Source organism: Myotis myotis, unplaced genomic scaffold (assembly GCF_014108235.1).
Source record: "Myotis myotis isolate mMyoMyo1 unplaced genomic scaffold, mMyoMyo1.p scaffold_m19_p_4, whole genome shotgun sequence".
NCBI lineage: Eukaryota > Metazoa > Chordata > Mammalia > Chiroptera > Vespertilionidae > Myotis > Myotis myotis.
The window spans coordinates 128,943,815-128,965,112 of NW_023416346.1; the positions used below are offsets into that span (position 1 = coordinate 128,943,815).

General features: G+C 42.2%; 2 protein-coding genes across 5 annotated transcripts in view; one reads left to right on the top strand and one right to left on the bottom strand.

The window, feature by feature from the left end:
- The window catches only part of ARHGAP6 (Rho GTPase activating protein 6), a 502,460-nt gene that overhangs the window by 331,637 nt on the left and 149,525 nt on the right, over positions 1–21,298 (top strand). The window contains exon 1 of one of the 4 annotated variants that reach the window (XM_036305306.1): positions 1,046–1,116. The exons of the other annotated variants lie outside the window; for them this stretch is intronic. Coding sequence (XP_036161199.1) covers positions 1,060–1,116 — 57 coding nt within the window. The 5' untranslated portion in view covers positions 1,046–1,059. Of the gene's footprint in view, positions 1–1,045; positions 1,117–21,298 lie in introns of those variants that run through there. 4 annotated transcript variants of the gene reach the window in all.
- On the bottom strand, positions 16,527–20,919 carry AMELX (amelogenin X-linked). Its single transcript, XM_036305599.1, has 4 exons — positions 20,866–20,919; positions 18,929–18,976; positions 17,305–17,349; positions 16,527–17,039 (listed from the first exon to the last, which is right to left on the bottom strand). The coding sequence occupies exons 1-4, from the start codon at positions 20,917–20,919 to the stop codon at positions 16,527–16,529; spliced, it is 660 nt and encodes a 219-aa protein (XP_036161492.1).

The following is a 21,298-nucleotide window of genomic DNA, read 5'->3' on the forward strand; positions in this document are numbered from 1 at the left end:
CTTTCAAGGTTCGTCCATGCTGTAGCGTGAATCAGTACTTCATTCCCTTATGTAGCTAATATTCCATTGGATAGCTATGTTACATTTTATTTACCCATTCATCAGTTCTCTTGAGTATATAACTAGAAATGGGATTGCTGGGTCATTTGGGAACTCTCTGTTTAACATTTTGAGAAACTGCCGAGCTGTTTTTCCAAAGCACTTTTACATCCTCACCAGTAAGGTGTGGGAATTCCAGTTTCTCTACCTCCTTACCAACATTTCTTTTCCCATCCTGTTAGGTGTGATGTGGTATCTCCTGTGGTTTTGACTTATACTTTCCTGATGGCTAATGATGTCGAGCATCTGTTCATGTGCTTATTGATCATTTGAATGTTTGCTTCAGAGAGCTGTCTGTTCAGAAGCTTTGCCCATTTTTAAATTGGGTTACTTGTCTTTTTATTATTAACTTGTAAGAGTTCTTTATATATTCTTTATTTTTTTATTGCTTAAAGTATTACAAAGAGTATTACATATGTTTCCTTCCCCCCCCCCTTGACCTTCCCCTGGCCTCCCCTACCCCCCAGTGTCTTGTGTCCATTGGTTATGCTTATATGCATGCATACAAGTCCTTCGGTTGATCTCTTACCCCCCCTCCCGCACCCAACCCTCCCCGGCCTTCCCGCTGTAGTTTGACAGTCTGTTCGATGTATATATTCTTGATACAAGTTTCTTATCAGACATGTGATTTAGCGTTGCATTTAAATTCTTTGTTCTGTCCAGAATTCAGATGGCATGCCTACCATTTACCGTAAACTGGCGTAAGTCTCTGTACCCATTTACATCCCGTTTGTAACTTCAGACTTTCCCCCCCAATAAGCGCTCAGTGCCTTTCAGTCTTGTGTGCCCAGGGAGGCCTTTGCGAGCTGAGAGCTCCCCAGGGTGTCTGACTCAGAGGATCAGAGTGACCCCGGGCCTTGTCCCTCCCAGGACCTCCAGGCACGCATTCCATCTGGGAGCCTGCCTCCCTCTCTCCAGCCTCCTCCATTCCCACACTGGACAGGGCTCTGTGCGGGGAGGATGGGGAGTCAGTTCTGCCTGGAGCTGCTGCTGCTGAGGTGTAAGGACCCTGGAGAGGTAAGAAGAGACGGGTGGGTGTGTGTTTCAGGCTCTGTTCTGTGCTTGGAGCAAGGCAGGGCCCAAGGCAGTAGGAAGTGGAAGACTTCTGGGTTTCTAACCCCGGAGGCAGCAGCATCCGGGGAAGGCGGACACAAGCAGGAAAGAGTAAGGGAAGTAATAGCTTCGGAGGGATGCACTCCACTTGGTTCAGCACTTGTGTCTCTTTCGACTTCAAAGTTCAGATGGTTCCGCTGACACTTAAGATGTCTCTGCCTGTTGCTGTAGGACAGTGGTTCTCAACCTTCCCAATGCCGCGACCCTTGAATACAGTTCCTCATGTTGTGACCCAACCATAACATTATTTTCGTTGCTACTTCATAACTGTAATGTTGCTACTGTGATGAATTGTCATGTAAATATCTGATATGCAGGATGTATTTTCATGGTTACCAATTGAACATCATGAAAGTATCGTGATTCATCACAAAAACAAGATGTGATTATATATGTGTTTTCCGATGGTCTTAGGCGACCCCTGTGAAAGGGTCGTTGGACCCCCAAAAGGGGCGCGACCCACAGGTTGAGAACCGCTGCTGTAGGAGAAGGCACAGAGCCTTTGAGCCAGGGTGACCGGAATGTTACAGATCATTGCCAGGACACGCATATTTTTGGTGAGAACTGAGAGTAGATCTCGGGGAGGACCCGCTGTTTCTTTGGCACCTTTCTTTTGGGCTATTTTCTCAGTATTTTAAAATCACTGCAATGTGACTTTAATGACTGGCTTATCATGTTGCTGTTGCATAGTTCTTAGTGGCCTTCTGGTGCAGTGCTTTTCTGTACCAGGTAAAGAAGCTAAGGGGGAGTCCTGACCGGTTTGGCTCAGTGGGTAGAGCGTTGCCCTGTGGGCTCAAGGGTCCCAGGTTCGATTCCCGTCAAGGGCGTGTACCTTGGTTGCGGGCACATCCCCAGTGGGAGGTGTTCAGGAGGCAGCTGATGGATGTTTCTCTCTCATCGACGTTTCTAGCTCTCTATCCCTCTCCCTTCCTCTCTGTAAAAAATCAATAAAATATATTTTTTTAAAAAAAGACAGAAACTGAGGGGAGAGTGGATTGGGTGATGGCAGGGTCACCTGGCTGGTCCATGACCGAACTGAGACTCAACATCATTGCTTGTGAGCCTCTCTTGGGGTCTGGGTCCTTGGGGACTACAGAATGAGGGACATTTGGGACAAGAACAAACATTGCCCTTCCCGTCAGTATGATGAAGGGTCGAGATCCCATGACATCTATAAGCAGCATGAGCACTGACGTGAAACCACAAAATAGGGCTGGACTTTTCCCTGGCGGCCACTCCAGGCAGCACAGGCAGATGGTTGGCTCGGAGCGCCTTGGTTCTCCTGCTTACAGCCTCTGGTGCAAACCTTATTTTTTTATGATTCCAGTTTTTTTTTATGATTTCATAGAAAGAACCTCAAAATCTATCTTTTCTTTTTTCCCCAGCATCCCCATTTTATTTATTTATTTTTATTTTTTGATTGATTAAGTGATTACATATGTGTCCTTATCCCCACGTTACCCCCTATCCCCTCCACTCATGCCCTCAGCCCCCTTTTCTTATTATTCATTTAGAATATTATGAAAGTGTTCATAGATCTTAGAGAACTTGCTGGCTTTATAGAACTACCAGTAAACGTTTCTTTGAACCTTTCCTATAGGAACAAGACAGTATCGTGTTAAACACTAGTTTATTTGGGGAGTGTTTTTTAATTTTAAGCAGGTGGAATCCCAAGGTTTCCTACAGATCAGCCATCTTTTACTTGGACTCTGTGAGAGGCCACGTCAGTGCATTTGCAGAGTTCTCCCTCTATCGTACACACATGTGTACATTTCTTTTTTTCTTTTTAAAATATATTTTTATTGATTCCAGAGAGGAAGAGATAGGGAGAGAGCTAGAAACATCAATGATGAGAGAGAAAATCATGGATTGGCTGCCTCCTGCATGCCCCACACTGGGGATCGAGCCCGCAACCCGGGCATGAGCCCGAACCAGGAATCAAACCATGACCTCCTGGTTCATAGGTACACTCAAGCACTGAGCCACTGCAGTCGGGCCATTTCTTTCTACCTTTGGAAAAATGAGCCACACAGGCAGTAAAATCCCCCTTTATTTTCCAAATGTCTTTTTAAATCCTGTTGCTAGGATTTGCACATTTTAGCAATGTTCCCTGTATACTTTAGAAATCTACAGCTGTCTTTAAAAAGAATCATTTTTGAATCCTTGAAGTTGTTCTGTTGTGCCTGTTTTCACATTAATAAAGAAACTCCTTGTGGAACCCAGGTTGAGCCCGAGCTCATCATTCCGGGGCAGAAGCGGGGTTTTGTCAACCTTCTGAGCTGGAGTTTGTTATGCCTGCAGCTGTGCACATTCGCAAACATTTCCTTTCCTGGTCGGGGCCTGTGGAAGGAGCCAGCTTGAACTGCAGCCTTGACAGCTAACATTTGTAGAAGCTACAAAGCAGGAAGCTATTGAAATATTTGAAACTTTTTATGTATTTGAATCTGGGCATCAAATGCCAGGTAGAGAGAGTATGCCAGCCAATTCGTTCTGACTCCGTGTCATGCTAAGAATATACCAGCAGCCTTCCTATTCTAGTCATCCTAGTGAACTCCATAATGTCACTGTAAGGGCTGAACATGTGTTCAATGGGCTGCCTGGGAGGGAAGATCATGGAGGGCCAAGGCCTGGATTTTCTAACAAGATATCATTCGTTCCCACTGTAGCTCTCTGTGACCGAATCAATGAGAAAAAGACAGCACCTCGCAGTTCCTCTGTGGACTTGGACTTGCATTTATTTGTTTTTAGTCCATCTTTGGGAACCAAGGAAGGAGTGAGGACTGTTCAAGGCCAGGTTCACCCCCAGGGCTGGGCTGCGTGGGTTTCTCCTGGTTGCCATGGCAATGCTGCCCCATTGTGTGGTGATACTTGCCCATGTTTGCAGAGGTTTCCCCCCCATCTGTGGTGGTTCATCACAACTGCAGAGGAGCTATTTGGTTAGGGGAGCGGTTCTCAACCTGTGGGTCGCGACCCCTTTGGCGGTCGAATGACCCTTTCACAGGGGTCGCCTAAGACCATCCTGCATATCAGATATTTACATGACGATTCCTAACAGTAGCAACATTACAGTTATGAAGTAGCAACGAAAATCATTTTATGGTTGGGTCACAACATGAGGAACTGTATTTAAAGGGCCAGCAGGTTGAGAACCACTGGGTTAGGGGTTCTTGAGGATCTTTTTTTACAATTAGCTTCTTAGCCCATCCTTGGGAGGTCAAACGGGCCAGAAAAACGAAGTAACAAAAGGAGACACGTTTCACTACTCTGATCCAATTGAATTCATATTTGCTGTTAAAAATAGATACAGGTTGTTTTAGTTAGGAGCCTAGAGGCAGATGACAAATTAGTTTACCTTTCAAATGGCACTCATAAAAAACAGGACTGAGCCACGCCAGTCTTGGCTCAGTGCTTGGCGTGTGTTTTGAGAAGTACCTCATTTCTTTTTAAAGTGTAAAGTTTAGACTCCTCATCTGTGAATTTGGGATAGAGACAACTTTTCCTCTCTAAGGTTGTGAGAATTGAATGAGGGGTATATGTCATGTGCTTAAATAACATGCCTAGAATATAATAAGAGCAAATGTTTGATGTGGTTGTAATCATCCTATATAATAAAAGGATAATATGCAAATTGACCCTAACAGCAGAATGACTGGGAATGACTGGTCACTATGACACACACTGACCACCAGGGGGCAGACGCTCAATGCAGGAGCTGCCCTCTGGTGGTCAGTGCACTCCCACATGGAGGAGCTCTGCTCAGCCACAAGCCAGGCTGATGGCTGCCAGTACAGCTGTGGTGGTGGGAGCCTCTCCGGCCTCCTCAGCAGAGCTAAGGATGTCCGACTGCAGTTTAGGCCTGCTCCCCACTGGCAAGTGGATATCCCCCAGGGAACGTGCCTAAGCCAGCAGGTGGACATCCCCCGAGGGGTCCCAGACTGCAAGAGGGCACAGGCCGGGCTGAGAGACACCCCCGCCCCCAGTGCACAAATTTTTGTGCACCGGGCCTCTAGTTAATTTTATATTACAGTATGATGGGTTTTTAATGCTAATCATGGTTCCGTGAGCAGATATTAAGCTCACCAACCCATTCCCAGGTATTTTTCTAAACCAGCCTCAAGGAGCTTGCCAGCTAGTGGGGAGACCAAAGAAGAAACAAGTAGTTGCTTGAAATGCAGGCATGCATGAACGTCCTGGGAAACAAAGAGGCCTGAGCACTCAGCCCGGGTAGACAGTAAAAGAAGGTCCCTAGACAGAGAGGCCTTGAGCTGATGCGGACTTATAGCTGTTTTCCTGATGTGTGAGGTCCGGGGGCCGAGGGGAGCGGTTTGCTTGCACTTGGAAGAGTGTCTTACATTTGATATTTGTACAGATAGGATGTTTCATGACTTGGGTTCCCCGAATAGGTTACCCAAGGTCTGCACTTAATCAAAGTGGATCTCCTCTACTTATAGCATACTGGTTTTGTTGTTGTTGTTGTTGTTGTTGTTGTAAATTCTCACCCAAGGATATTTTTCCATTGATTTTTAGGGAGAGTGGAAGAGAGAGGGAAAGACAGAGAGAAACATCAATGTGAGAGAAACACACTGATTGGTTGCCTCCTGCATGAGACCCAACCAGGACCTGGGCCGGGGAGGAGCTGGCAATGAAGGTACATGCCCTTGACTGGAATCAAACCCAGGACCCTTTGGTCTGCAGGAAGACACTCTATCCACTGAGCCAAACCAGCTAGGGCTAGCACACTGCTTTATATCCTCCATGGCTGTGGGAGGGTTTTTGGTAATAATTTTGTAGCCAAAGCCTTCATATATATATTTATCAAATAATACTGTTGGAGAGTGATGGTTCTGAAAATCGCGAGAATTAAGGCATTTTAAATCCCTACGCACTCTATGGACAAAACTACTTATTTCTTGTTATCCTGCCAAATTCAAGCAAATCCCCAAATAGGACTTTTCCCAGACAAAGTAAATGAGCTCTAATTCAGTAGTTACAGTAATGGCTAATGGTCTGGTTACCTTTCTCCTCTTCATTACTCAGGTAACACAACCACTTTTGAGTAAGCTTCCAAGAAACAAGTGACACTCTCACTTTTAAGTAACTTCTGAAAGAGCAAATAACTATTTGAATTTATGAGGAATGGTTTTGATTAGAGGCATCAGCTGACTTAATCACCATCTCTTCGCCTGGCAGATTTTCTTTAACACGCGGGCCACTCCCCAAGCTGTTTATTTTATTTTTTAAAATATATTTTACTGATTTTTTTACAGAGAGGAAAGGAGAGGGATAGAGAGTTAGAAACATAGATGAGAGAGAAACATCCATCAGCTGCCTCCTGCACACTCCCCACTGGGGATGTGCCCGAAACCAAGGTACATGCCCTTGACCGGAATCGAACCTGGGACCCTTGAGTCCGCAGGCCGACGCTCTATCCACTGAGCCAAACTGGTTAGGGCTTCCCAAGCTGTTTAGATTTTGCTGATGCAGTTGGTGCAGGAAGTGGAAACTCCCTTGTATGAGGTCCCATATCAAGTTGACCAACTTGAAGATTTGAACTCTTGGTTTTTCTTTCTCAATTTGGTTTTTAAAACGCACACAGACATCTAGATTTGTCCAAAGGCTCATTCTTTGTATATATTAAGTTCTGAACACACAGCCTGATTCCATGCTGGCCTGTTTTCTAGGGTTGAGTTTCTCATCTTCAGCAGTGTGGACATTCAAGGCTGGCTCATTCTTCATTGTGGGGTATGCCTTGTGCATTGGAGGCTGATTAGCATATTCTTGGTCTCTCCCTACTTGATAACCAGTAGTACCCCTCCACCCCCACCCCACACCATCCCCCATTGTGACTCTACACCTTGCCAAATGTCCCCTAGGGGGCACAGCTACCCGGGCTGAGAACCACTGCTCTGGCGAAAAACAGATAAAGAAATGTCTACCGTGGAATTAGCTGAGCTGTGACCAATGCTAGAATGACAGGGAATGGTCAGACTTGGAAGTCACTCTAAATGGGGACAAGGCCTTACAAAGAAGGTTAAAGGAAGACATTTGAGAGGAGAGGTGTCCAATGAGCCTTGTATAGCTCATGACATCCTCCTGGATGACTGACTCTCGGATTATCCTTAAGGTGATCTTGAAGGTGGTAAAGAACAGCTTCTGGGGATATGGGATGGGAGAAGGCAGGGGTAATGCAGGGTAGCAATCAGTGAAGGAGGGGTTCAGGTGCCTCCATGTCAGACATGGCATGACGATAAATAGCCAGTGTGTTGGAGTGGGAGTTTTTGGCACATACAACCGCCATGTTATGTTCAGATTCTATGTCGTTCTTCTTTCTCCATTTTTAAATATAGGATGTCCCAAAATTCACGCAAGAAGTAATTTTGATAGAAAACACAGGTTTATAATGAAACATTGTACATTTCTTATTGATTCATAAAGGATACAGTCTAGGGTTACGTATGGAATAGCACATCAGGTCAATGGCCTCCACGGCTTTGCTGGCACATACACAAAGCCATGGTCTTCATTGGTCTTCATTGTCCCTGCTCCTGGGCCATCATTGGTACTTGGTAATGCTTATCAAATTGAAGGGATTGACATCAAAGGGCAACAGATATTAGAATCTGATTCAATAAACCAAGTAAAATTAGGCTTTTATTTTTGTTGTTGTTGTTAATGCTCACGCAAAATTCAAATCTTGCGTGAATTTTGGGACACCCCATATAAGAACAATAGCCAACATTTATTGAGCTTGGGGATCGTTGACAGGAGAGGACTCAGAGATGGATATTAGCACATTTTATAGACGAGGAAACGAAGGCACAGAAAGGCTAGGAAACTTGTCCAAGTTTCCACAGCAGATACGCAAAGGTCATGATTGTGAACCCAAAGAGTCTGGTTGTGGAGCCTGCACACCCCACCACAGTGGGAAGCCGTCTTTGCCTGTATGTGGACACTTCTCTGTCCCCGGAGCTCCCACGTGCCACCGACAAATTGGAAGTCTGGAAAATTCTTTGGAGAGGAAAACAAGATATGGTGATTCTGAGGAAGATATTTAACCTTGTTAAAGCATTTTTTTGATTAATAACAAAAATTCTGGCCCTCGGCTATTTTTTGTTGACAGTAAGGCAATGTTGTTTGTAAAGGGACTTTGTTGATCTTATTTTTTTTTTGATAGGTGATTCAGGCTTGATTTATTGGGGCAAATGTTTTGGAACCCAACTAACTATTTCTCTTGCCTTTCCTTAACCTCTTGACTCCTCACCACTCCCAGCCCAATCTTATTCAAGAATCATTTATCTTCTAGAAGAGTCAGGTGTTTCAGATGAGGCCAGGATGAATTCTTCCCAACAGGGAAGTATTTTTAAATAACCAAAGTTCACCGAATGACCCCTGCCGATAAAGCTCTAGATCAAATAGGGGCAAAAGGAATTATGAGCCAAATGACAAAACAAAAAGTAAAAGCTCCAATTAACAAGCATTTCACAACAAACATCGGCTGAAGACTATTTTATTAAAGCAATATGGAGCACAGCTAGAGTCCACTATGTTCTGGAAATGCAGGAAATTGGGTGAAATCATTTTTCTCCTCTGATTGCCATGCTAAGCTGTTCACAGATAGGTTTGGTGGGGTTTTTTGTTTGTTTTTGTTTTGTTTTGTTCTTTTAAATATATTTTGTTGATTTTTTACAGAGAGGAAGGGAGAGAGATAGAGAGTTAGAAACATCGATGAGAGAGAAACATCGATCAGCTGCCTCCTGCACACCTCCTACTGGGGATGTGCCCGCAACCCAGGTACATGCCCTTGATCGGAATCGAACCTGGGACCTTTCAGTCCGCAGGCCGACGCTCTATCCACTGAGCCAAACCAGTTAGGGCTATGTTTGGTGTTTTTAAAAATTAATACAGTTTACTATTTTATATTCTTTTTAAAGCGTTGGCCTTAAAATCAACCTTGGTGTTTTCAGCAATTGGTTACTACTAAGGGGTGAACTTCCACTTCGGAGGAAAAGTCAGTGTTTCCATTTTGGGTGGAGTTGGGAGAAGAGAGGTCAACAGTACATTGTGAAGAAAATGAGGAACTTGATCTTTTCCTCTTTTTTTTCTTTTTTTCTCTATTTTATTTTATTGCTTAAAGTATTACAGAGGGTATTACATATGTGTCCTTTTTTTTTTCCCCGCCCTTGACAATCCCCTGGCCTCCCTACCCCCCAGTGTCTTGTGTCCATTGGTTATGCTTATATGCATGCATACAAGTCCTTCGGTTGATCTCTTACCCCCTCCCCTTGATAGAGTTTTTATATTGGGAGAAGTGTAATGTGCCTTGGTGATGATAACTGATATAAGCATATCGTTTCTGAATGATTAGAATGGAGAGAAGTTTTATTGAAAATTTCAAGTCACGTGCACCCATTTGTCCTATGTTGGCGCTGTTGGTTTGAACCACAAAATAGAAAAGAATGTAAATATTTTCTGATGTTTACAGGCAGTCAGCCACCCTCGGGGATGGATAAAAGTTCGTGTGTTTTTTTCTTACTTTCATCTTTCTGTCAGCTTAGGTTTTGGCTTATTCCCAATGAAGCCCTAGGCCAGTGGTCGGCAAACTCAATAGTCAACAGTGCCAAATACCAACAGTACAGCGATTGAAATTTCTTTTGAGAGCCATATTTTTTAAACTGAAACTATATAGGTAGGTACATTGTGATTAACTTAATTAGGGGACTCCTAAGGCTTAGGAAGAGCCACACTCAAGGGGCGAAAGAGCCGCATGTGGCTCGCGAGCCGCAGTTTGCTGACCATGGGGCTAGGTCAAGGGCCACCCCAGTCTTCTACCTCCATCCAGTGTGGCTGTCTGCAAATACATGGCCATTCCTTTGGAACTGAAATCGTTTCTCTCACAAGCAGAACAAATTAATTTAGTGGAACTCTGGACTCGTCTGTTTTAAATGAAAACTAGAGTGAAAATCATGTTGGTGTGTGTGATTCAGCCTGAGGAAGAGAAGGTTGCTTCTACCCTTGGTAGAAAATTCCCATACAGGATCCTGATTCCTGGAATGCGTGGGAGATGACTTGTTAGGGTTAGCTGAGATGTCTGGTTTTAACCAGCAACTCTGGTTTTGTTTCATCTTTTGTTTAAATGTTTGAATTAGTAGAAATTGTTCCTCCAGCTCAGGCAGCCGTGCAGAGAGCCGCGCTGTCTAATGCATCTGGTGGTAGAAATAGTCTGAATCTATGCTCTCCAACATGGCGGCCACTAGCCCCCTGGGGCCTTTTAGCACTTGAACTATGCTTAGTGTGACTAAGAAACTGGATGTTAAATTTTATTTAATTTTCTTTTAATTTGGAATAGCCACATGGGGATATATATTAGGAGTGCAAGTAGAGTATCATTGCCAGGTAAGCATATGTCTCCATCATATTATCTCCCTACATGTCTGAATTTTGATTTGGAAAATGTGGTGACTATTCATGTTTCTGACTGAGTTAAGATTACTTTTGAGTAACCCTGTGACCCTCCATCCTCAGTGCATGTATCAAGCTAGGTGGTTATGAAAATACAGCCTGGAAATGAGCTTCTTAGATTTTATTTTCCTTTGACCTTTTTAATAAGTGAATTGTGAGCATTTTCGGCTTAATTGGAGTTGTTATTGATTGAGGTGGAATTCTTCAGATGAATCAGACCTGATGTGATTGAGCATAGGAGAGAAAAAAATTACATTATAGCCCGTTGCAGCCTAAAATAAAATTACACAACTGATGAGTTTTAAGTCAGCCAGAAGTTCAGGCATTATTTGAATCAAAAGAAAACTCATTTAATGTGAAATGTCACCCTACACCCTGAGGGCTTTAAGGGTTTAGGTCTTAGTCATTGTATTTTAGCTTTGACCTGCCTGCTCTTTGAACCCAGTTAACGTTTGACAGAATTTCAGCAGGAGTTGCCTTGATAGTCATTTCTTTATTTTGTCTTATTTGTGTTGCTTTGAATTCTTCTTCACTTTATAACTCTCATCTCTTCTTTGTTGTTTGATTGTATTGTTTGTTTTTGTTCCTGCTAAAGCCAATTGCTCCCTTTCCCTCACCCTTCTTTGGTCAAAATATTTCTCTGAAAAGTCAAGTACATATAAACTGATTTCTACTTGGATTTTATCTGAAAGGGACCCACCAAGATCCAAAACTCACATCAAAGGGAACTGAAGGAAGGAGGTATGTCTGGGCTGAAGCAGAAGAAAGGGAGAACGAACTTTTAAAAATTAAATTTGGTTTTGATTATAGAAGTAATTTATGTTTATTGTGGGAAAATTGGATCTTCATACAAACAGTGCATCTCCATCCTAGTTTTTGTCTATACACATTTGTGTGTGTGTATCAATTATTTACATGTTATGCTCATGTGTAATAGTCACAAATGATCCACAGTTTTGGTCTTAAATTTTAGTTTGTCGCATTTTCTCTCCTAATAAATTTTCTTCTAAAGCATACTTCTGATTTCAGTATTCCTTCAGATAGATATAGTAAAATTAAGTGAGATCTAATTTCTCACTGATATAGATAATGCTGTAATCAACATCTTTGCACATATCTTTCCTTGCATTTCAATGACTCTCTCAGGGTAATTCCTAGACATGTATTTGCCCTCTGGAAAAAATTATGCATATGAAAGCTCTCACCAGCAAAGAGTGAATGAGTGTAGAGATTTCAAATTTATTAATGACATGGAAGTGGTTTTAGTGAGATGAGTTTTTCCTTGAGGTGATTTACTTAACTTCATCTCTCTCTTAACTTAATTTCAAAGACATAGCACAGCTCTGTAAATAATCTATTTTTGCTTTGTTATTAATTTAAGAATTCTTTAGATTTAAGTCTGGGTTTATAAATGCATTTATGATCTGTATTGCTATTTATTTCAGCCTGGATTTTGAGTCTTGGTCATTAAAAGTATCTAGTGCTTTTTTCCATATTTGATTCAAATATATAGAGCTCACTGATCCTGAGTCTTAATGAACTAGAAGCGTTCAGTTTTATTCAACTTACATCAGCTATGTGACGCATGTGGTTACATCTACATGTCAGAATTTTGTCAGTTGTGGCCATCTGGCACACTCAGAGTGACTGTGGACCTTCGAGAATAACAATCCCCAGGCCAGTGTCCTTTATTTTGTCAGAGAGAATGTATATAGGAAAAAGCTACATATTAGAAGATGTCAATACACATTAACCAAAAAACAGGAAGAAGAAGTGATAGCCAAGAGCAGAATGGATAGGTAGAAAGAGGGAGTAATACCGGGCGATGTGAGAAGCAGACCAGCCTTATTACCTTTGCATTTCCAGGGCCACACACCTCACTGATGAATGTTTATAAGCCTCACTCGGGACCATCAAAGACATGCTATGTTGTGATTCACATACATCGTTGAATGTGGTAGGATAACGTGATCATAAAAGACCACCATGCGAATGATGATATTAAAGCACATGTTTGGACATTGAATACACACATTTCAGTTTCTTGTTAAAATTATCCTGTGCAGTACATCTCATTCCATACTGGCTAGTCTAGGGAGTCCAAAGCCTGACTTTTTCCCTGTAATTTAGAATGTGACTCGAATATGTGTATATACGCACATATATATAGTTTGAATTCTTATAGAGGGAGAATTATTTTCTCAAATACTTTCCCAAACAGAGAATCCTCTTCGATCAGAAGAATTGAAAGCAATCCAGTCTGACTCCAAACTTGGTGTTCTTTCCGGTGTCACACAGTCTCCAAATGACATCATCACTTACACCTTTAAAGTTTTTCTCATTGGGAATAAATATAATGATAATATTTTCATGAGCTGTGGAAGACAAAGTATGTGTGGGGGCATATATTTTGAAGAATATGCTAGGATAAATATAAATATATTTTCTCCATTTATCCGATTTTTTTCAGGAAAGTCATTGACTTTTGATGACATTCAAATAATTCTCCTTAGTCCTGGCCATGTAAGCTTAGCATCGTTGGAAGAGACAATTTGCTATAATGACATAAATGATGGGGGCCTGGTGTGATATTATTTGTGAATCAGTTACGACCCATGATTGAAAAACACTAGCATCGAAATAGAGTGTGTCATCCACCTAGAGGTAGGTGGTTCCAGAGTTTGGTGAATTTAGGGACACAATGATGCCACCAAGGACTGAGGGACTTTCCATCTTTCTACTTGCCCCTCCTTGTCACAAAATGGCAGACACAGTTCCACATATCACATCCTCAAAGAAATAGAGCCAAAGACAGAAGACTTTTTCCGTGTGTGTGTGTGTGTGTGTGTGTGTGTGTGTGTGTGTAATGAAAGGGTAATCTTTTTTTCCAGAAGCTCCTCCTAGCAGACTTCCTTTTTGGCTTCATTCAGTGTTCAGGTTCCACCACAGCTATCCTTAACCAATCACTGGCAAGGGGAATAGATGCCATATTGGGTACGGATATGGTATGTTATGGCAACGGGTGCCATAATTGACATGGAGGAGTGAACATTCATTCCCTGGGACAGGGGAGGAGGCTCATGTCTCCCGAGCTCGTGGGAGGGAGATGCTCAGATTAATCCTGGCTCTGCCAACAGGGGATGAGTGGTGAGGAAAGCTCTTGGACAGCTCGCTAATGATGCCTGTGATATTCACCAGAGCATTCTGACTAACTTCTGTCAGTGTTACTGCTGTAAGGCCTTCTCTTATTATTTGTGAGCTTATTTTATGCCTTTGGTATATTCTCGATTACTTAAGGATGGGGACTTACTATATCCACTAAGACATGGAAGAGTGTCTTGTCCTAGAGGGTGATTAATAAATATTACTAAATTGATTAGAATTGCCCCATCCCAATTAATTAGAAGCTTTCTTACTTTTTCGATTGAATCGAAATTCTTTAAAATCAAGTTATTTGTTTGAATATTGACACCCTCCTAGTAAAGTTACTTTTCTTCATTCCAGAAAATGATGAAGAGGCCTTACTCAGAAAAGTACTGGAATAAAGTTACTGTGGGTGCTGTGTAATACAAGCCCTGAAAACAGTGTTTACAGTTTTGTGTGGGTGTAGGAGGAAAAAAGGATTCAAATATAAATATGAGTGGGAAAGCAATCTTGTATTGAGTCCATTTTATAAATCTGTTAACCTATTGAAGACTATACAGCAGAACTTATCATCATAAAGATTAGAAAGTGAAAGAAATTAAATATATAAAATTACTGTGATTATTGGAAGCTCCATTCAATAAAAGTTTTCTTAGAAAAACTAATTACCTCACTGATTCAAAATTCAGTACATTATTATCCCTATCACATAATTTCATTTTAAAAATCTTTTACAGTAAAATGAGATCAAAAGACCAGATTTTATTTACTAATGTGGTGTGAGTTACAGAGCCAGTGTTCCAAGTCTTAATTTGTTTTGTAATGTAAGCATTGTGCAAGAGCTTATCTTTTTCAATGTAAAGAATTCTTCATATAAACTTCCCTTCATTTGGTTCAGGTTCAGTGATAGTACATGTTTATCATTTTTCACTTTCTCAGCTATTATAACTAATATATAAACTCCTGTTTTTAAAAATATTTGAGATAGTATATTTTAAAGTTTTTCCAAAAAGAAATATAGTACTCATTTGCCTGAAGAATGGTCATTTTGTAGGTATAAATGAGAAGTTCCTGCCTTATTTGAGAATAGCCATTATTGCCCTAGCTGGTGTGGCTCAGTGGATAGAGCGCCAGTCTGAGAACTGAAGGGTCCTGGGTTCAATTCTGGTCAAGGGCACGTGCCTGTATTGCGGGCTCAATCCCCAGTAGGGGCGTGCAGGAGGCAGCCAATCAATGATTCTCTCTCATCATTGATGTTTCTCTCTCTCTCCCTTTCCCTTCATCTCTGACATCAATAAAAATATATTTCAAATAAAGAATAGCCATTATAAATTGTTCTCTCAAGTGATGTGAAATTTTAAATTGAATTCAACACAAAGACATGAATTATTTTTAAAACATTTTTATTGTTTGCTAATGGAACTCATTTTTAGTTATAGAATTTGCTAAGGAAAGTGATGCTAGGCGCAAATCATTGTCATTCTAAAAGTAACTGAAGTATTTCCTTCAGTTATCTTCTCTTTTTCTGATCTTTTAATCCTGAAAAAAAATAGCAAAAGGAACAATTAAAATCGTTTACAATTATTCTTAGTAAGTATCATTTACAAACGTAGGGCTTCAGTTTTGCCAAAACAATGTACAACCATTGAAGTTTGGCTCTATAATTGTCAAAGTTTCTTTGTTAGCTCCTTGACATTAGAAATGAGGTAGCCAGGATAGAGGCTTCTGCCTTCAGGATACTTAAAACTATTATTTAATTAGAAAAGAACAATTGCTATCTTTATTGAGCCCTTCCTGTGTGCCAGGATCTGACCTCACCACTTTACCTGCCATAAAACAAGCCTATGAAACTATCAATATTTATACTCTATTTTCACACAGGAGTTTTCAGAAGTTGAAGCTCCCTATTCGAAGGCACCTCTGTATGCATAGCTCTGGCAGGGTATGAACACATTATGAAGTTCATGGCCTTAGTTATTAACAAAGAGATAGATAAATGTATTTTCTATACAAAGAAGTAACATGTGCCTTAGACTAGAATAATCAAATATACGCACCAGAGCATTTGTGATGCAATCAATTTTCAAAAATTCTGCCCCTGATTCTCCATCATTGTGAAGACACATATGGCAGATATTATAATAGATTCTAATTTTTACTGGGAAACTATGGTATTTGTACTTGGACAGAGGCTTGAAAATTCTCTGATTTAGTTCTTTTATTTCATTTTGAAGAAGGAAAAACACCCATAAATTTGAAATAACTTGTTTAATCCCATCTCCTCTTTGGGAGCAAAGCCAGAATTGGAACCCGGGTATCCTGGCTCCTCACCAAAAAGGAACCTGACCCTCTGTCTGGTTTAGCTTCCTCCAAGTTCCATTAAAAGCCACTTGAAACAGGTCATCTTCTGCAGGTCTTTAAAGAGATTTCCCACCTCCCTGTTTAAATATTTGCATCCCCTCCTTTAAAAAAATATTCAGTGCACTTCTAGCCTATTTCTGCTAGTCTAATACTTGAAAGATAAGGAGAACAGATAAAGTGAACAGGTTTCAGTACTATAGATTCTGGTAGGAATTCAAGCTTTTAAACCCACCATAAAGACTATGGTCTTCATTACGAAGCCATGTAGATAAACCTGTTGATCATATAAAATTACAGCACATGCTTATACTCATAGAGTCCATGACCTATAGCTACGGAACGTAAAGAAGCTAGATGGTTGGAGAACTGAGAACTCCGGGGGCCAGCTTCGCTTCACCATTCCCACGGGTGTTGTAGTGGCTTCGGGAGATACTCACCACTTCTTCCCGCTTGGTCTTGTCTGTGGCGGGCCAAGCTTCCAGAGGCAGGTCAGGAAGCATGGGGGGCAGGGGCTGCATGGGGAACATCGGAGGCAGAGGTGGCTGGGGTGGCAGGGGCTGGATGGGGTGTACGGGTGGCTGGGGCTGGATGGGCTGGTGAGGCTGCGGCTGGACGGGCTGGGGCTGATAGGGCTGCTGGGCGGGCGGAAGGACGTTTGGCTGGTGGTGTTGGGTTGGAGTCATGGAGTGTTGGCCAGGAACTGGCATCATTGGCTGCTGGGGGACCACGGGCTGCTGAGCTGGCACCACGGGGATGTGGTGATGAGGCTGTAGGGCGTGATTCGGGGGGTTCTGCTGGGACAGCACGGGAATGATTTGGTGGTGCAGCCATCCACCCATGGGTTCGTAACCATAGGAAGTGTACTGGTGAGAAACAAAGAGGCAGGTTTACCATTGGCTCATTGGCTTCCAGCTGGAGAATAGCAATGTTTTCTTTGTCCTTATGACAATCTGAATACTTATTCGTTCCTCCTGGGCAAGAATTTCTAACTGTGTCCACAGATAGGACCTTTACAAACTAGACTTCCTGTTAGTGTCAGATGTGGCAGAGCTATGGCGTTTCACTTCAAAGGGAATCGAACTGCACACTTCGTGGTTTGAGAGAATAAAGAACAAAATATCTACATACCGGCTGCCTTATCATGCTCTGGTACCACTTCAGAGGGGTGAGCACCTTAAGAGAAAGAGACATTAAAATACATTTGTTTTACTATAGTTACATGAAATATACATTCAAAAATGCAGTCCTGTCAATATTGATAACCTAAAAATATGAGTTCTATGGAAGAAAGAATAGAGTAAACATTTGTGTGTTAGGTACTATGCTATATCCATCACACACATTTTTCATTTTTCTCACATACTCTGAGGCAAGTATCATCACCATCACTCTTTTTAAAAATATATTTTTATGGATTTTAGAGAGGAATGGAGAGGGAGAGAAAGAAACATCAATGATGAGAGAGAATCATTGATCGGCTGCCTCCTGCACACCCCACACTGGGGATCGAGCCCACAACCCAGGCATGTGCCCTGACCGGGAATCAAACCCTGACCTCCTGGTTCATAAGTCGATGTTCAACCGCTGAGCCACACTGACTGGCATCACCCTCACTCTTACAAGGTCATGGAGAGTTAAAGAGGTTCCTGAGCTCGGCTGAGGTTACAAATGTAGCAATTCTGTTTCATCCCTCAGCTCCTGCTCTTCTTTGCAAGAGCAAAACAAACCAGAAAAATTAATGTGACACAACATTAATCATTAGTTTTTGATTTGATGTCACAATGAAAAAGGAAAGGAGGCAGAAACCATGTACCTCATTCTATAAACACAGGTTTTTCTGGTCAGATATGTCAACCTTGTAAGGTTGACCAGAAAATCTTGCCTGAAATTCTTATTCACATTTTCCCTCAGCCTGTATGAATAGATAGACTCACAGAGTGTCATCTAAACCTATGAAAGAAGGAAGTTTCATTCCTTTTCTAAACAGTATATACCTAGGCAACCTCAGGTACAAGGACTCCTTAATATAGTGCTACAGCATTGGCTATCAATACAACAAACAATTATTAATCTTGCTCAAGTTATACTTGACAAAGCACCTTTTATGTTGCTGGACTATTTTGCTCCCCAAGCAGTAATTTGAAGTGTGGGTACTGTAATTATTTCCCTTCTACAGATGAGGAAACCAGAATCCCAGAGAATGAAAATGACTTGCCCAAGGTCACATGGTTAGTATGGGGCTGAGGAGAGCCTCTAACCACATTTTCAGAAATCTCAAGCTTTTTATTGCTCTGAAGAATGTCTCATAGACTACTTGGTCATGAATCTTTCAGTAAAGACAAGTGAGGGATACGCAGAGGGTATGCACATCTTAGAATCAGGCGTTTTCTAACGGGAAAGGATCCTAACATCTTACCCGATTCCCCACATTTTAGGGGCTAGGATAGAATAAACCTGCTCGGCCAGAGTTTCTTTTCTGCCCTACCAAGCGGTCCCCCCGAGTGACAGCTCATGATGAATACTTTTATGCCATAAAAGCAGGAGAAACTGAGGCAGAGAGGCCAGGCAGGAGCGTGCTGGGGCAATTCAGGCTCGAAGCGACTCACCAGAGCTTAAACCAGGAAGCAGTAGGGGGAGCTATCAAGGTGGGACTGAGAAACATCTTGAATGAAGAATCAACACACTCTTCTTTACAGATCCCAGGACATGGTTAACTCAAACAATGGTCAAAATGAGTAAAGAGAAAAATTACCTCATAGCTGAAGTTGATATAACCAGGGTGCCCAGGATGAGGTGGTAGCTTTTATAGGGAGGGGAGAGGAGAAGAAAATGAAAGGGGGAGAGGGAGAGAAGAGGAAGAGAGAGAGGAAGAGATTAAGTCAATATGCAATCGTTCACATTAAGAGAGACTGAAGCTACTTTAAAAAAATCTACTTAATGCAGAATATATTTGAGGTCTGCTTTTCGTTGAACATGTATGCTATGTGGGAGAGGAGCCCTCTTAGTTGAAAGACTTTCCCCACAGCTGCATTCTTATGGTGGGAGACCTAGAAGCAGGAACCAGCACACATTTGTCCTCCAGTGACCTTCAGACACCTGCCATCCATGCTGTCAATCAAGCCTACTCTATCCCACCCACCGTCTTCCTTCTTGAAACTCATTCCATGTTGGGAAGAGACATGTTTCTCTGCCACAACATGAAATACCAATGCGAGAATCATCTCCCAGACCTTCCCTCACAGATCAGGAGGTGGGGGAGTGCTTAAGCATCAAAGAGATTCCTCATCATTCACAGGCAAAGTAAATAACACAACAACAGAACAAACAAGTGCATTATTGCTGAGTCTGAGGACAAGCTGGGTGCAGGGAAGTGGAAACATAAATCCCCATGGAAAAAGAAAGGGTGGGTTGATGAAGTTTAAGCTGATTTTTGTTATTGTTCTATCAATGTTTTTGTAGCAGAGACATTTAAAAGTGGAAAATAAAAACAACTGGAATAATGAGCTAAACCAGGACTGGTTGTCCTGTGCAAAGTGCAGACCAAGTGACTGGTGCCTGCGTTCTGAAGCTTGGTCGGCCATGGGATGGGTGAGAAGGAGGGGAGAGAGCATCATGCAGAACGTCTTCCTCAGACATCAAGCTATCTAAGGCTCTGTTCTTTTAAAATGCTCAGATTTCCTAAGAGGGTTCATTTGCTCTCATCAGAGTGTGAATTCTTTGAGTCATGTAACTGCCTTTTCTATACCTTCTTGATGTGAGCCCTCAGAGGGTAAGGGTGTTGAGTTGAGGAGGGGAAGGGGGCTGAGTTTGTAATGCAGAGGCTCCTAGGGGCACTAGGAATGGCCACAACGTAGGATTTCAAGAAGGCAGAGTGCAGAACCTTGGACTTGTGTGTGAGAGGGGAGAGGAGGCAGATATGCAAGCTTTGCTGGCTTCTGGTCGTATCAACTGCTCTCTCTGCCGCTGAGAAGCAGATGGATCCTACTGTGCCTTCATGTGATTTAGGCTCTTGGAGCTTTTGTACCCATGTCCAGGGAGAATGGGTCAACCTTCCTGGGCCTTGATACCTTTGAATGTAAAATATATCCATATGTAGTGGGCGTCGGGAGGATTCCACCCAGAAGTCATGCGCTTAGCAGGAGCCCCCAAAGGGATGAGGCCTCTGAGAACAGGAAGATGGTTCAAGAAGGGAGTTCCTATCACAGAAACTGTACCCCTGAAGGATACAGCACAGGGGTGGGGAGAGCAGAAAGAGATTTGGACACTTGCGAGAGGTTAGGTTTTAGAGAAAACTGGTGTTTTTTAATTTGCCTCAGGCTGACTTAGGCACTTTCTCTGGAGGCCTTTCAAGGGTCCCTTCCAGAAGTTTCCTCCATCTAGAGATGAGGAAACTTTACAAGCATGATCTTTACAAGCATATTGTTTCATCAGAATCTCCTCGGTGCTTATTCAAGTGCAGAGTCCTGGGCCCAATCTCGGCTGTACTCAATCAGAATCTTTGGTGGAGACATCTGAGAATCTATTTTTTAAAAAACAAGCCCTTCAAAGTATTTCTTAATCACAAAACTGTTTGAGGACATCTTATCTTAATACTGTTCTAAACCCCAGAGTTTACCAACTAGGGGGCAGTTTTCTTCCCAAGCTTGTGCAATTGGACATTGACGTACGCATTGGGGTAGTTTTACTCACGGGCATAGCAAAGGCTGCTCCCAAAAGGCAGGCAAACAGAATCCAGGTCCCCATTTCTTGATGATCCTGAAACATGTCAACACACACTCTCTTATCTCTTCTCACATATGGACATCATGAAAGCCCCATAAAACCCACCTAATCCATGTTGATCTATTGTTAGTGGGAAGGATAAGACAGTTCTTTTTGAGGTTACTTCATTCATGTATGATTTCCAGTCCTCGGCCCATTTTGTCATTTCTAGAGTCCCAATAGTGAGAAAGATGCTTTTCCTTTAGACTGAGAGCTGAACACGTTGCAGGGACATGGATAATCTATCACTGCAGTATTTTGCATGCCATTTCCCTACCCCCCTAAGCTTTAGAGTCATAGAAGCTAAGTGTAGCTTATAATGAATGATGAAAAGAATTGAGTTGACTCTAAAATTGAGAAG

Coding starts and splice junctions, on each gene's coding strand:
- AMELX (XM_036305599.1), bottom strand. CDS start 20,919: ATGGGGACCTGGATTCTGTTTGCCTGCCTTTTGGGAGCAGCCTTTGCT. Junction 18,977..20,865: donor GAGCAGCCTTTGCTATGCCC/GTGAGTAAAACT, acceptor TCCCTATAAAAG/CTACCACCTCATCCTGGGCA. Junction 17,040..17,304: donor AGAGCATGATAAGGCAGCCG/GTATGTAGATAT, acceptor GTTTCTCACCAG/TACACTTCCTATGGTTACGA.